The sequence below is a fragment of the Salmo salar genome, chromosome ssa03, assembly GCF_905237065.1.
Source record: "Salmo salar chromosome ssa03, Ssal_v3.1, whole genome shotgun sequence".
NCBI classification, from domain to species: domain Eukaryota; kingdom Metazoa; phylum Chordata; class Actinopteri; order Salmoniformes; family Salmonidae; genus Salmo; species Salmo salar.
In genome coordinates, this window is record NC_059444.1 from 26840847 (window position 1) to 26856287 (window position 15441).

The 15441-nt window shown below is 38.8% G+C and overlaps 1 protein-coding gene across 2 annotated transcripts; it reads left to right on the forward strand.

Moving 5' to 3' along the window:
• The first annotated feature begins 2713 nt into the window (after nt 1-2713).
• LOC106599315 (suppressor of cytokine signaling 6) lies at nt 2714-6111 on the forward strand. Of its 2 annotated transcripts, none has more exons than XM_014190488.2 (2): nt 2714-3479; nt 3580-6111. In XM_014190488.2, the coding sequence occupies exon 2, from the start codon at nt 3658-3660 to the stop codon at nt 5203-5205; it is 1548 nt and encodes a 515-aa protein (XP_014045963.1). In that variant the 5' UTR covers nt 2714-3479; nt 3580-3657; the 3' UTR covers nt 5206-6111. The 2 variants fall into 2 exon arrangements, with proteins under 2 accessions (XP_014045963.1, XP_014045962.1); XM_014190487.2 differs by having other exon boundaries at nt 2724-3286.
• The last annotated feature ends 9330 nt before the right edge of the window (nt 6112-15441 follow it).

Genomic DNA, 15441 nt, shown 5'->3' on the forward strand with positions numbered 1-15441 from the left:
CACTACACAAAACACAATGATGAATAACAGGCCGGTAAGGCATTAAGGCTATACCTAGCACAATCTCCCACAAACTACCAACACAAACACATACCTATATATAGGACTCTCAATCAGAGGCAACTAGGAAACACCTGCCTCTAATTGAGAGTCCAACACCCCAATGACCTAAACAAAGAAATACTAATACTAGAATGAACATAGAAATACAAAACATATAACATAGCCCAAAACCCGGAAATAATCAATCAAACACCCTTCTAAACAACCAACCACCCCGAACCACATAAAACAAATACCCCCTGCCACGTCCTGACCAAACTACAATACAAATAACCCCTATTCCTGGTCAGGACGTGACAGTTTTCATACAGGACTGGTGGAACCATCGTGGGCAGCAGTCACAACCAATCTGAAATTTATGATGAAAAATGTTAATATATTTAAAACATTAAATACATTTTCTTGAATTACAATTATTTCATTATCAGACAAAGCGGATGATGCTACCTCTAGTAATATTACTGCTTATACAAATTCGTACTCCTAAAAATGTACCTTTAGAAGTGAACAAGTGTAACGACGGTCGTCAGGAATGGACCAAGGCGCAGCAGGTTGAGTGCTCATAATACATTTTTTAATGAAAACACTTATACAAACAAAACAAAATGATGGACGATGAATACAGACTTGAAGGCAAACGACAGCAATTCAAGTGACAACCTCCCACAAATTACAAACACTACCCTAATATATAGGACTCTCAATCAAAGGCAACTAGACAACACCTGCCTTCAATTGAGAGTCCACACCCCAATTAACTAAACATAGAAACAGACTAACTAGAAAGAACATAGACTAACAGAGCAGTGACCAAAAAACCCCGGAATACATAAATCAACTACCCTCTACATAATACACACACCCCGAACCACATAAACCAAATACCCTCTGCCACGTCCTGACCAGCCTACACTAACAAAATAACCCTCATACTGGTCAGAACGTGACAACAAGTAATTACCCAGTTAGTGTCTTCCTCATTATTGTCCAACTCCCCACAGAAGTGGCACAGTTGGCTCAGGTATTCTAGCAAAACATAATGTCAAGTGTTCTATACATCTTTACATGTATAATACTGAGCAAACAGGAAAGAAGGGAATAGTATAGGTTTCTTGTAACAGAATTATTTAAATACATGTGTTTTAGTGGCCATCTATTCAGAAGTTGGATCAAAGATAACCTTGAAGATCCATATAAATGTTTTTTACCTAGTATTATATTAAATTAGAATTTGAACATACCAGTGTTTTGGAGGAGAGTGACTGCTATTTCTTCTCTCATGAGGTTAACATCTTTGTCCGTATTTGAAAAGACAATCGACTCCTCCTTCAGAACACATTCAGAAAACTGGGGAAAAAATTTGATGGGCATTTCAGTTTTCCCCAACAAAATTAGGTTACACTTAAGATTCTAATTCGCAAATATACAACGCAGCTATAATATAATTTGGCAGTTCTGTTTTGCCTTTTAGTCAGTATACTTTCAGGAGGTTAATTGTACATTACTTATACTCTCATACATACTTTCAAGGCAAAGACCCCACAAGAAGTAACATCTTGTTGGCATGGGTGAGGAAGGGTACCACACGCTCATCTGGAGATATTACACCCCTTCTCTCTCAGGAATGATCTGAACATATATGTTAATAAAAGTACAGCATTTTGAAACACTTTATTGATTACAATATAGAGATTAATAACACAGGTTAATCTGAGAATGCAGGGATTCCAGCAGAGTGTGAATGGAAGTAGTCAAATCTGGAGCTGACAAGCGCTGGAATGTAAATGACATGTGATCATCATTATCTAACATCTGAGAATGGGCAGGCATTCCCTCAGATGAAGAGCATCTCCGTCTTGCTGATTATGTGCTGTGAATATGTTTATGTATATGTACTGTACATGTGTGTGTATGTGTATATATATCTTGGTATATATCTTTTTTATTTTAATTTCTATTATTATCATTATTATGTTTTGTGGTTGAGGGGTGGGGGAGATTGATGGGGATGGTGAAGGTGCTGGGGTTGTCCTATTGAGGGCGAAGGGACCTATTGGGGAAGGGATTTTTCATGGAGGCACATTCAGTCATAGTTTTGTTTATTATATTATTATACATTTATTTTATATTTTTATTTTTTATATTATTATAACAGTTTACTGTGATTATGGATATGCACTCATGTTGACTTATATATTTGAACTTTCTTTTTTGCCCAGAGTACAATTGTTGTATCATTATTATTATTGTATTATTACTTTATTATTACTACTGTACCTACATTCTTAAAAACTAAAACAGAAAAAGTGTATTTTTTTTTTTAGGAAAAGCCATAAGAGGAAAAGCAAGGTGGGATGGGGGATTGAGGGATGGGTAGAGAGAACAGTAGGGGTCTCTGAAAATTATTAACGCTGAAATAACCACTTCCTTTTGTGACTAGAGTCTAATACTTCCTGTCGCACTCATCAGAGGGCATGATTGGTCACCAAAATTATTCTGAAGCGTGCCAGGCCTTCCCAAAACTACAATCTGTTTCGAATAGAGTGGACACAGTTTTGTAGACTTTACCCTTCGTCGCATAGGCGAATTGAGAAATATGCATATATTTTCTAGAACGCGCCAATAGGATCTCGCGAGCTTGTATTTGGCTCTGCACACCTCTTTGCTTGTTCTGCACACTATGACTCATTTGATCCCATTGGAAAGGACAGGCTGTGGTTTATCTTAGTTATACAATTATTTTCCTCAACCCCCGGACTGGTCTGCTTCGCAAGCGTTCCCGGTAGTCTCGCGATGTTGCATCTCTGGGTTTAGAAACTCATCGAATAAGAAGTACCTATTTTCCCACAATGCAAGCGTCATGTAAACAAAGGACAACGACAGGAAGGGAGACTGAAAAGTTGTAGCTAGTTGAGTACCTAGTTACAAATGTGCAATTTGCTACAGCAGTTCTGCAATGGATATACCAACAATATAAATATATTTAAGTAGATAACTAACCAGTTTGACATAGTTTGTATTGTTTTCCGTTTGTCTCGTGTGGGGTCTCTACATCCAGTTAGCTTAGAACAGTAACGTTAGTTAGCTTGCGTGCCTAGAAGCTAGCAGCTAACAGTAGCTATAGTACTTTGTCTCAAAATGCATCGGTCTTGGCAGTTTCATAGGGAAACAGTTTTTACAAGAGGATGACGGGTAATATCAAAAGTGAATCGAAGTAAAGAAGGTAACTAACTTAGCTAGTCCTCTTTGTTTCTTGGGTGGACCACCAGCTGGCTAGCAAGCTAACGTTAGCTTCCAAGGACTTTTACCACAGATGAAAGGGGAAGTTATCGGTATCTTTGCTTTTACTAGCAGTAGGCTGTATCGATCAGGCTTCTTCACCAATCGACAGCAGTTGAAAAACATACTGTAGAAAGGTAGTCATGATTGATAAATCTGCAGTATTCAATTCGACGTCTTTGTATTGCCTCGATGTGGAATAAATGAATGGAAAAATATATGTTTGATCTTTTTCAGGGATGACAGCTTTTGGAGGACAACCTATGTGGCCATCCATACATCCATGAACCTCCCCACGTCCGAGGGACTTCCACAATGAAGAAAATTTGTCTGAAAACGATACGAAAGTCATTCAACCTAAAAAGCAGAGAGGAGGGAAAAGATATTGTACCACAGCCAAATTCAGCTACCGACATCTCAACAGATTCAGTGTTTGGAAAATGTTACAGCAAAGAACTTGTTCGTAACGACTTTGATCATGAGGAGGAGAAAGGCCCGAAGAACCGCTCCAAGGGTGAGAGTCTTATGGGATCACTGAAAAGAAGGCTTTCGGCAAAGCAGAAAAATAAAATAAAGGAAAGTTCCACATCGGTGACCAGTGAAGATGACACATTCTCGTGCTCCTCAGCACCCATATTCTTTAATGATGTCAAATCACAACACCATCTAAGATCTAATAGTCACCATTATAGCCCCACGCCATGGGCCCTCAGGGCAGCAAATTCTGAGGAAACATGCATTAGGATGGATGGGAAAGTGAAAGCTATGATACACTCATCAGACCCAAGCCCATCTCTGAATGGCATTCTGAAAGAATTCCCAGACCCCCAGAGGGATAGGCCTTTTCAGGATTCAACCGAGAACACTGAGCCTCAGAATGGTGATTTGCATCTAGGTATTGACAATGAAAATGTACCTGCCATCATTGGACTAGCATCTCAGGACTATATTCACTATGCAATGCCTTTAGATGATGAACTTGACCCTGCAGAAAGTTTGGATAGTTCCTCTCCAATGGATGAGATGCCTCAGCCTGAGCGATTCCCTCCTTTTGCAGATGAAGAGCCCATTGACCAGGAGAAGCTGATGTCACCAGATATATTCATGGACCCATCGGTGAATCGACTGCTCTCTGATGCTGAATGTGCCTTGATTCAAGACTCTAGAATAGAGCCTCCTCTCTCCCCCTTGCTATCTCTGCCACCTGGTAGTCACATCCGAAGGAGTTTCCTAGTATATGGTGGTTCTTCTCACTCACATGGTGCAGAGAGAGTTTTGCATCATCTCAACTTTGACCCCAATTCAGCCCCTGGCGTTGGCAGGGTTTATGATGCTGTTCAGCACAGCGGGCCCATGATTGTAACCAGCCTTACAGTAGAGCTAAAGAAACTGGCCAAGCAGGGTTGGTACTGGGGTCCTATAACGCGTTGGGAAGCTGAGGAAAAACTTGCCAGCCTGCCAGATGGGTCATTCTTGGTGCGAGACAGCTCAGACGATCGTTATCTTTTGAGCTTGAGCTTTCGTTCACAGGGTAAGACCCTCCATACCAGGATTGAACACTCCAATGGCAGTTTCAGTTTCTATGAACAGCCAGATGTGGAGGGTCACATATCAATAGTGGAACTCATTGAACATTCTATCATAGATTCTGAGAGTGGAGCCTTCTGCTATTCACGATCTCGCACACCAGGGACTGCAATGTATCCTGTCAGACTGACAAACCCTATCTCAAGGTTTATGCAGGTGCGCTCCATGCAGTACCTCTGTCGGTTTGTCATCCGTCAGTACACACGGATCGACCTTATCCAGAAGTTGCCTTTGCCAAACAAGATGAAAGATTACTTGCAGGAAAAGCACTACTGAAGGGGTTAAATGAAACTCAATTGGACTTTCTTGCACATTTTAGATCAGTGATATATTGACTTAGTCCTCGATTTTACATTTTTTTACCCTTTTTCTTGGCTGTTACAAATACTTTTTGTGAATTTGATTTCAGTACATGTAACACAGTACAATGTCACCCTATCTAGTGACATGTTCAACAGACAATGCCAGCAACTGATTATATATATATATATATATATATATATATATATATATATATAGAGCATAGTTATACTCCCAACCTCAAAGCAAAGGATTGAAGCTGAACCTTAATCAAATCTATAAAATAAAAATAATTGCATTGGATTATTTCTGTGAATTGTGTTTTGATGGACCAAGTGTTTTGTTATATAAAGCACAAATACTTCTAATCATTACACTCAACATTTGTGTGTTGTCCTATGTGGTTTGTTGTCTTACATTAAACCAGTTTGTTAGTACTGTAGCTACTAGCTAGTATGATTTTGATACCTGAAAGTTCTCTCTGCTCAGTCTTTAGTAAAGTTGTTTTTCATTTGCCTCAGTGATGGTTTCTCATTGCATGTTAATTATATTGAGTATATGGAGAAAGAAAATGTAAGTACCACACATCTGATGCTGTAATTTGGGAGAACTAATCGTTATTGACTGTATAACCATATATCGAGATAATGGCTTGTTTGTGCAGCCTAAACTTGACTGTTTGCCTGTCACTGTAAGTATAAGGAAAAAAATGCTTCACCTTGTTACTTTCCAGGTCATGAAATGCTACCTATGGTAGAATACTTGTTATGGTATGTCTCACCCCCCTCCCCCTTTTGAAAGGCTGTACACCGATTTATTGCACATCTTCAATGCAGTTAAAGGAGGGGTGTTTATGACTGTTAATAAACTATTCACAGATAACATAGTCTGTCTGTTCTTAATCATTATACAGAATGTTTTCATTTGGAAATGTTACTCTATGAACTTAATATTATGCAATAGATTTTTAAAATGGTACAAAACCAGTGCTTCTCAGTCTTCAGAGATCAGGGGCATATTCATTACGACAATTCTCTTGCAAAAGATTTCTTAAACAGAAACAAACAGAACGAAAAGGGAGGGACCTACCTGAATTTATCCAATAGAAACACATTTTCTGTTTGCAACTGTTTGGACTAATGATTACAACCCAGGAACTGTCCTCCAGTTAAAGTGGTATTGAAACCTAATCCCACACCTTCTTTGCCAGCTGGTCCTCCCTCTTCTCAACATGTGACTCTGGATCCTGTATCTCTCAGGTGACTGCAAAGTAACCTCAGCCCTGCCAGCTGCCCCAACCATCAGACCAGAGTGGCCTGCTATCTTAATGCGCTATGACTAGGGTTGCAAAGGGAGGGTACATTACTGATAACTTTATAAGTTTACCAGTAAACAACCAGAATTTTGTAAACTTTCAAGGATTTTATGGAATTTTCATAACATGTCAAATATATAAAATAATAAAATAAGATGATGTTATAATAAATGAAATGACAAATCTAAATTATCCTAAATGTAATAAAATAGCATATTTTCTTTTTATGGTAGAGGTATCATTGTATGTTTTATTTGCCATCAGACCACCCATAGGATTCACAGTCACACTGTAATCACTGTACTTGCAGTGGGTTCTTGGTCCTGCAGAATAGTTTGTCACATTGATACTTTATTCTGAATGCCATCTGCCATCACTAACCCCAGAAGACTTCTCATCCAGTGCAGCATGTATCTTCTTCACATTAGAGGGGTTCTTATGCAGCACAGTTTCAGATAATACAGTGGAACGCCATGCATGCACAGCCACTGACAGCTTCACTGAAGTATGAGATTACTTTGAGCTGGATGCCTACACATGCAGATGTAGCCAAATATCTTGTTTGACAATCAGGATGAAGATTGAATCTGTCCTTAGTGGGTAAATATGGAAATTATTTTGCCCATTCAACCTTCATGTCAAGGTTGCCATGGGAAAATGGCCTTGGGATTCATTCAATAAGATCTAATGAAGAATATGAATATCATAATGGTAAAGAAATGTACATTTTACCACCCCAAAAGGAGGAGTGCAATAGATCATTCTAAAATACCACTTTTATTATGAATTCAGACAACCTTTGCCAAAGACTACTCTTGACGAACAACAATGTGAAGAGCTCATGCCTGCCTATTGAGTTAATCAGGATGAGAAAAATATTAAATAACAGCTTTGAACAGATGCCCTTATTCATTATTTACACACCGCCTCTGTGAACCATTTGGGAGAGATTTTCCTAACTGTCAGCAGGAAGTTAACAGAGCACAAAAATAAAACTAACACACTCACAAGGAAAAACACCATCCCTCTCTTTCATATACCTATCCACACATAGACAACTGAATAATGAAAGGAAACGGTCTCCCAATAATAATGCTAACTGTCAATGTAGATGTTCATTTTGTATAATGTACGTGCAGGGTTGGGGAGTAACGGATTACATGTAATCTGTTACATGTAAGGCATAACAAAAAAACGGTAACTGTAATCCGTTATGTTACCAGCTAAAATATTGTAATCAGATTACAGATACTTTTGAAAAACTAGATGATTACTTCGAGGATTACTTTTAAATTCAGAAAGGATGTTTGCGTGAAAAAAAATCTTTGACACTTCTCTGTTTTCTCAATGACATTCAAATCAGCATTGAAAAAAGGCTGAGCGAGTCTGACCATAAGTCAAGAGACCACTATGATGACACACCAAATGTGTTTGATGGATCGCGGGAAAAGAGCAGGACTAGGCTTTTGTAGGCTACAGTCCAAGCTAATTCTTCCAATGGTGAAGTACTGTTGGCATCCAAAGATTATCCAATTTGAATAAACGCTTGGAGGTAAGGATGACAGCAGTGGTGTAGTCTACGGCGATACGGATATCACTTATTATTGATATCTACATAACGCATTGATGTGAATCACACTGCTGCTCTCTCAGCTATTTACGCCTTCCTTATTGTGGTTGTTGTGGATGGCTGTTCACAAATCTAAATGTGTATTTGAACCAAATAATGGTTGAATTCAAGAAGTTTAAGCTGCCTATCAATCATTGTTTTTGAAACCAGTGAAAAATGCATTCTTGCAACAGCTACATAGTGTGGATCCCAGCCTATGGAATAAAAGTGGGGCTTTTAATGCTCAATCTAATTCATGCTGATAAAAAAAAAAACATAGGCCTAATGAAAACATGCTCAAACTCGCACACTTTTGATAGACTTAAAGGGGCAATCTGTAGTTGCTACATCCATTTTTGGACTTCTAAATTATATATATATATATAATTTAGATTCTTGAAGAATATAACTTAGAAATGCCTCATGAGCTTAGTTCAACTGTCACACTCCATGAGAACCCAACATATAAGCTTGTTTTATTCCAATGTTTGTGAAACATTGTAAATGTTATAACATGTTTAAAACAATATTTTTATATCATGGATGGTCAGTCCTTGCATATATAAATCTGAGAGTGGTTACATTTCTCCAGGGCCATCCCTCAGCTTTTTACCAAAACAGAGGCGGGGCGACTGTTTTGTAATTGTTTCATTTGTGGATTTATAAAGATATCAAAGTGTGACCAACAAAAAGGTAAACAATAGGCCTATAGTAAATGCAGCATATGGAATTCATTTTTCACATGTAAATAGCACTTTTCAGTAGTGCTCAAAGCATGCCATTCCATGAGCGCAGCATTTATTTTTCAACTCGAATAAATGAGCCCAATCAGTACTCCATGACAACAAAATCATAAACAACAGAGTAGGGCTGGCTAATAAGTCCTTAGTTTTGGGGTCATGCTCAGGTTAAACAATATGGATAATCTATACTTCCATATTTCCAAGTCCTATTCTGGAAGATCAAAGGGTATAACATTTATTGGAATGGCTGGAATTCTGATAAACTTTGGTTTTTAATGAAAATATATAATTTAATTGTATTATTAGATGTAGTAGAAAGTGATGGGTTAGAAGAAGCCTACATTACCAACCCATAAAGTCAAATATAACATCCGTATTTGGCCAGCTATGTAAACTTTAACATTGATTTATCCTGCAATAGATGTCGTTCAATTGGTAACATACATTTTTGTCTTCTTCTAATGCCTCAGGGGAAAGTAATCTAAAAGTAACGTAATGTAATCAGATTACGTTACTGAGTTTGGGGTAATCCAAAAGTTATGTTACTGATTACAATTTTGGACAGGTAATTAGTAACTGTAAGAGATTACATTTAGAAAGTAATCTACCCATCCCTGTGTTTGTGTGGATATCTAAAAATGTAAAAAAATGGTAGGATTTTTTAAATCATTGGTGTAACTTCAGAGAATATCCATATACAGTTGAAGTCGGAAGTTTACATATACTTAGGTTGGAGTCATTAAAACAAATTTTTCAACCACTCCGCAAAATTCTTGTTAACAAACTATAGTTTTGGCAAGTCAGTTAGGACATCTACTTTGTGCATGACACAAGTAATTTTTCCAACAATTGTTTACAGACAGATTATTTCACTTATAATTCACTGTATCGCAATTACAATTGGTCAGAAGTTTACATACACTAAGTTGACTGTGCCTTTAAACAGTTTGGAAATTTCCAGAAAATGATGTCATGGCTTTAGAAGCCTCTGATAGGCTAATTGACATCATTTGGTCAATTGGAGGAATACCTGTGGATGAATTTCAAGGCCTACCTTCAAACTCAGTGCCTCTTTGCTTGACATCATGGGAAAATCAAAGGAAATCAGCCAAGACATCAGAAAAGAAATTGTAGACCTCCACAAGTCTGGTTCATCCTTGGGAGCAATTTCCAAGCGCCTGAAGGTACCATGTTCATCTGTACAAACAATAGTACGCAAGTATAAACACCATGGGACCACGCAGATGTCATACCGCTCAGGAAGGAGACGCGTTCTGTCTCCTAGAGATGAACGTACTTTGGTGCGAAAAGTGCAAATCACTCCCACAACAGCAACAAAGGACCTTGTGAAGATGCTGGAGGAAAGAGGTACAAAAGTATCTATATCCACAGTAAAACGAGTCCTATATCGACATAACCTGAAAGGCTGCTCAGTAAGGAAGAAGCCACTGCTCCAAAACCACCATAAAAAAGCCAGACTACGCTTTCCAACTGCATATGGGGACAAAGATCGTACTTTTTGGAGAAATGGCCTCTGGTCTGATGAAACAAAAAGAGAACTATTTGGCCAATATGACCATCGTTGTGTTTGGAGGAAAAAGGGGGAGGTTTGCAAGCCGAAGAACACCATCCCAACCATGAAGCACGGGTGTGGCAGCATCATGTTGTGGGGGTGCTTTGCTGCAGGAGAGACTGGTGCACTTCACAAAATAGATGGCATCATGAGGAAGGAGAATTGTGTGGATAGATTTAATCAACATCTTAAGACATCAGTTAGGAAGTTAAAGCTTGGTCGCAAATGGGTCTTCCAAATGGACAATGACCCCAAGCATACTTCCAACGTTTTGGCAAAATGGCTTAAGGACAATGAAGTCAAGGTATTGGAGTGGCCATCACAAAGCCCTGACCTCAACCCTACAGAACATTTGTGGGCAGAACTGGAAAAAGCATGTGCGAGCAAGGAGGCCTACAAACCTGACTCAGTTACATCAGCTCTGTCAGGAGGAATGGGCCAAAATCCACCCAACTTATTGTGGGAAGCTTGTGGAAGGCTACCCGAAACGTTTCACCCAATTTAAACAATTTAAAGGCAATGCTACCAAATACTAATTGAGTGTATGTAAACCTCTGACCCACAGGGAATGTGATGAAAGAAATAAAAGCTGAAAGAAATATTTCTCTCATCTATTATTCTGACATTTCCCATTCTTAAAATAAAGTGGTGATCCTAACTGACCTAAGACAGGGAATTTTTACTAGGATTAAATGTCAGGAATTGTGAAACTTAGTTTAAATGTATTTGGCTAAGGTATATGTAAACTTTCGACTTCAACTGTATATATACAGTACCAGTCAAAAGTTTAGACACACCTCAAAGGTTTTTATTTATTTTTACTATTTTCTACATTGTAGAATAATAGTGAAGACATCAAAACTATGAAAGAACACATATGGAATCATGTAGTATCCAAAAAATGTTAAACAAATCAAAATATAAAAAATGTTAGATTCTTCAAAGTAGCCACACTTTGCCTTTTTGACAGCTTTGCACACTCTTGGCATTCTCTCAACCTGCTTCACCTGGAATGGTTTTCCAACAGTCATGTCGGCTGCTTTTCCTTCACTCCGCGGTCCAACTCATCCCAAACCATCTCATTTGGGTTGAGGTCAGGTGACTGTGGAGGCCAGGTCATCTGATGCAGCACTCAATCACTCTCCTACTTGGTCAAATAGCCCTTACACAGCCTGGAGGTGTGTTAGGTCATTGTCCTGTTGAAAAACACATTTGGGGATTCAATCTAGCAACCTTTTGGTTACTGGTCCAACACTCTAACCACTAGGCTACCTGCCGCCCATTCTACTGCTAATGTTTGTCTATGGAGATTGCATGGCTGTGTGCTTGATTTTATACACCTGCCAGCAACGGGTGTGGCTGAAATAGCCAAATCTACTAATTTGAAGGGGTGTCCAAATATTTTTGTATATAAATCTATACACAAAAAAACATATTTATGCATAAACTGATTTAAGTCTTTTCAGAATGAAATAGTGTGTGAGAAGCAGATGGGAGAACATAATTCAACTGGGGTAATCTAAAAAAATAACACAAGTCTTCCAATGAAGCAGAATGCAATTTAAGCATAATCTAAATGACTCATTGAAGTAACATAAACCATGTGGTGATTAAGAGGCAGTGATAGACTAGTCTTTCATTAACACACTGGAACAACTATAGATCACCTAGAAGAAATGCAATGTTAGCATGTTCCAAACAAGCAATAACTCTAGCATATGCTGTTGTTTTGGTAAATTCTTGCCAAGAACTATGGCTGTGTTTACAGAGGCAGCCCAAACCTGATCTTTTTTTTCACTAATTGGTCTTTTGACCAATCAGATCAGCTCTGAAAAAGACGTGAAAACATCAGATATGATTGGTCAAAAGACCAATTAGTTGAAAAAATATCAGAATTGGGCTGCCTGTGTAGATAGCCATTCAACTAGCGCTGCTAGAAAAGCTATATTCATGCGTATGTCTATGGCTGTGTTTACACAGGCAGCCTAATTCTGATATTTCATACTAATTGGTCTTTTGACCAATCAGATCAACGCTTTTGCCAATAATTGGGGAAAAGATCAGAATTGGGCAACCTGTGTAAACGCAGCCTATGATACATTTTTTTTAAAACCATGCAGTTACTTTTCATTTAAGAGAAAAAACAGCATTCTGTGTGCCAGGTGGGCTGCGTTTACAAAGTCAACCCAATTCTTAGATCTTTACACTAATTGGTCTTTTGCCCAATCAGATCAGCTATTTTGCCAATACTTGGGCAAAAGATCAAAATTGGTGTTTCAGAAGCCCCGTTTATACCTGGTTGTAACTTGCATCCTTTGTACTGATTTTGTCCACATTCTGATATTGCCCACATTTTTAGACAGGTGTAGACAATCAAAAGACAGCTCATTCTGCCCACCTCCGGAGGTAGTCAGACACGCATTGTGTCTGGATATCTTACAAGTGTAGACAGATCTGGACAGAGATACCATTTAAATCATAATTATTCCACCCTCTAAAATCATTGACAAGTGACACAATTAACTGATTACATCAATATGTGTCTTACAAAATAATATTTATTTAGTTATTGTAAGAATAGCTGTGAAATACTTTGCATAAAGGAAGGGACCAGGAAATCTGGTCACAATGCAGACAGTGGACAGATTGATAACAGACACATTTAAATACCATCTGTGGACACATTTCTGTAAATGTTGGCACAAACAGAATGTAGATAAGATCAGGACAAAGGACCCATGTTAAAATCAGGTTCAAACGGGACTAGAGAGAGGTATGATTACAGACTTTTACATGCCAGGTGTCGCACAGAGCAGATTGATGTTGTCCTTGGGCATTCCACTGCTCTGTGTGAAGTCCTATGCAGAGGCCAGACATCAAAAGGCTACAGCCGTGCTCATACGCTGAGGAGCTGTTGATCTGAGTACTTTATTCTGAAGGCACAGGGTTGCACGCTCACCAGACGTGATTGCTGCTGGGATAAGATGAATACAGTATCCCCATGGATGAGAAAGAGGGGGGGGGGGTTATAATGTGAAGGGAAATGATACACATATCACAGTTAGGTATAGATAGGTGTAATGAAAACTATGTATACTCTCTCTCTCTGTTTCTCTCCCTCTAGTCTAACACACACTTACACCCAAAACTAAATACAGTACACACACACACAAAAAAAAAAACATTTGCATACAGTCATTGACATATCCAATTACAGCACCAACATCAGAAAAATAGTATCTTAAGTAAATCCCACAGTGGTGCAGCTCACCAGACGTGACTGCTGCTGGGATAAGATGGATACAGTATCCCCATGGATAAGCGAGAGCCAGAGACATAGCGCGAGAGAGAGAGGGGGTGGGGGGGGGGGGGTTAAAATGTCAAGGTAAATTATATACATGTCACAGTTAGGTATAGATAGGTGAAATGAAAACTATGTACAGTGCTTTCGGGAAGTATTCAGATCCCTTGACTTTTTCCGCTTTTTGTTAGGTTACAGTCTTACTCTAAAATGGATTAAATCATTTTTTTCCCCTCATCAATCTACACACAATACCCCATAATGACAAAGCAAAAACTGGTTTTAGGCATTTTTGCTAATTTATATTTAAAAAAATGAAATATCACATTTACATAAGTAATCAGAGCCTTTACTCAGTACTTTGTTGAAGCACCTTTTGCAGCAATTACAGCCTCGAGTCATCTTGGGTTTGACGCTACAAGCTTGGCACACTGGTATTTGGGGAATTTCCCCCATTATTCTCTGCAGATCCTATCAAGCTCTGTCAAGTTGGATGTGGAGCGTTGCTGCACAGCTTTTTACAGGTCTCTCCAGAGATGTTTGATCGGGTTCAAGTCCAGGCTCTGGCTGTGCCACTCAAGGACATTCAGAGACTTGTCCCAAAGCCACTCATGCGTTGTCTTGGATGTGTGCTTAGGGTCGTTGTCCTATTAGAAGGTGAACCGTCGCCCCAGTCTGAGGTCCTGATCTTTATTTTTTACAGTTTTCTATATTGTAGAATAATAGTGAAGACATCAAAACTATTAAATAACACATATGGAATCATGTATTAACCAAAAAAGTGTTAAACAAATCAAAATATATTTTAGATTCTTCAAAGTAGCCACCCTTTGCTTTGATGACAGCTTTGCACACTCTTGGCATTCTCTCAACCAGCTTCACCTGGAATGCTTTTCCAACAGTCTTGAAGGAGTTCCCACATATGCTGAGCACTTGTTGGCTGCTTTTCCTTCACTCTGCGGTCCAACTCATCCCAAACCATCTGAATTGGGTTGAGGTCGGGCGATTGTGGAGGCCAGGTCATCTGATGCAGCACTCTATCACTCTCCTTCTTGATCAAATAGCCCTTACACAGCCTGGAGGTGTGTTGGGTCATTGTCCTGTTGAAAAACACATTTGCATAGAGTCATTGAAAAATCCAATTACAGCACTAACATCAGAAAAATTGTATCCTAAATAAACACCCCCCCCCCCCAATTTTTTTTATTTTTTATATTACAAAACAACCACCTGCACTTTTCTTTTCCTACTAGCACTAACTTTGCTGATAACTTGTTTATTGAGGGAAAATGTACTTACTAGGACTGTGATATGTGGTTGTCTCACCTAGTTATCTTAAGATGAATGCATTTATTGCATTGTCACTCTTGGATAAGAACGTCTGCTAAATGACTAAAATGTAAAAACAAAGAGTTACACAATTTAGCAATCACACTCCAGCAGTTCTGAGGTCTAACTGGTGCATATTCACATATTCACACACACACACACACACACACACACACACACACACACACACACACACACACACACACACACACACACACACACACACACACACACACACACACACATACACACACACACACACACACACACAGAGAGAGGTTCTAGTCACTTGTCTTTATTTAGAGGTTAAATTGTCCAGTACATATATCAATGCAGTGTTCA

What these genes read in the sequence shown, in the direction of transcription:
- LOC106599315 (XM_014190488.2), top strand. Translation starts at nt 3,658, where the DNA reads ATGAAGAAAATTTGTCTGAAAACGATACGAAAGTCATTCAACCTAAAA.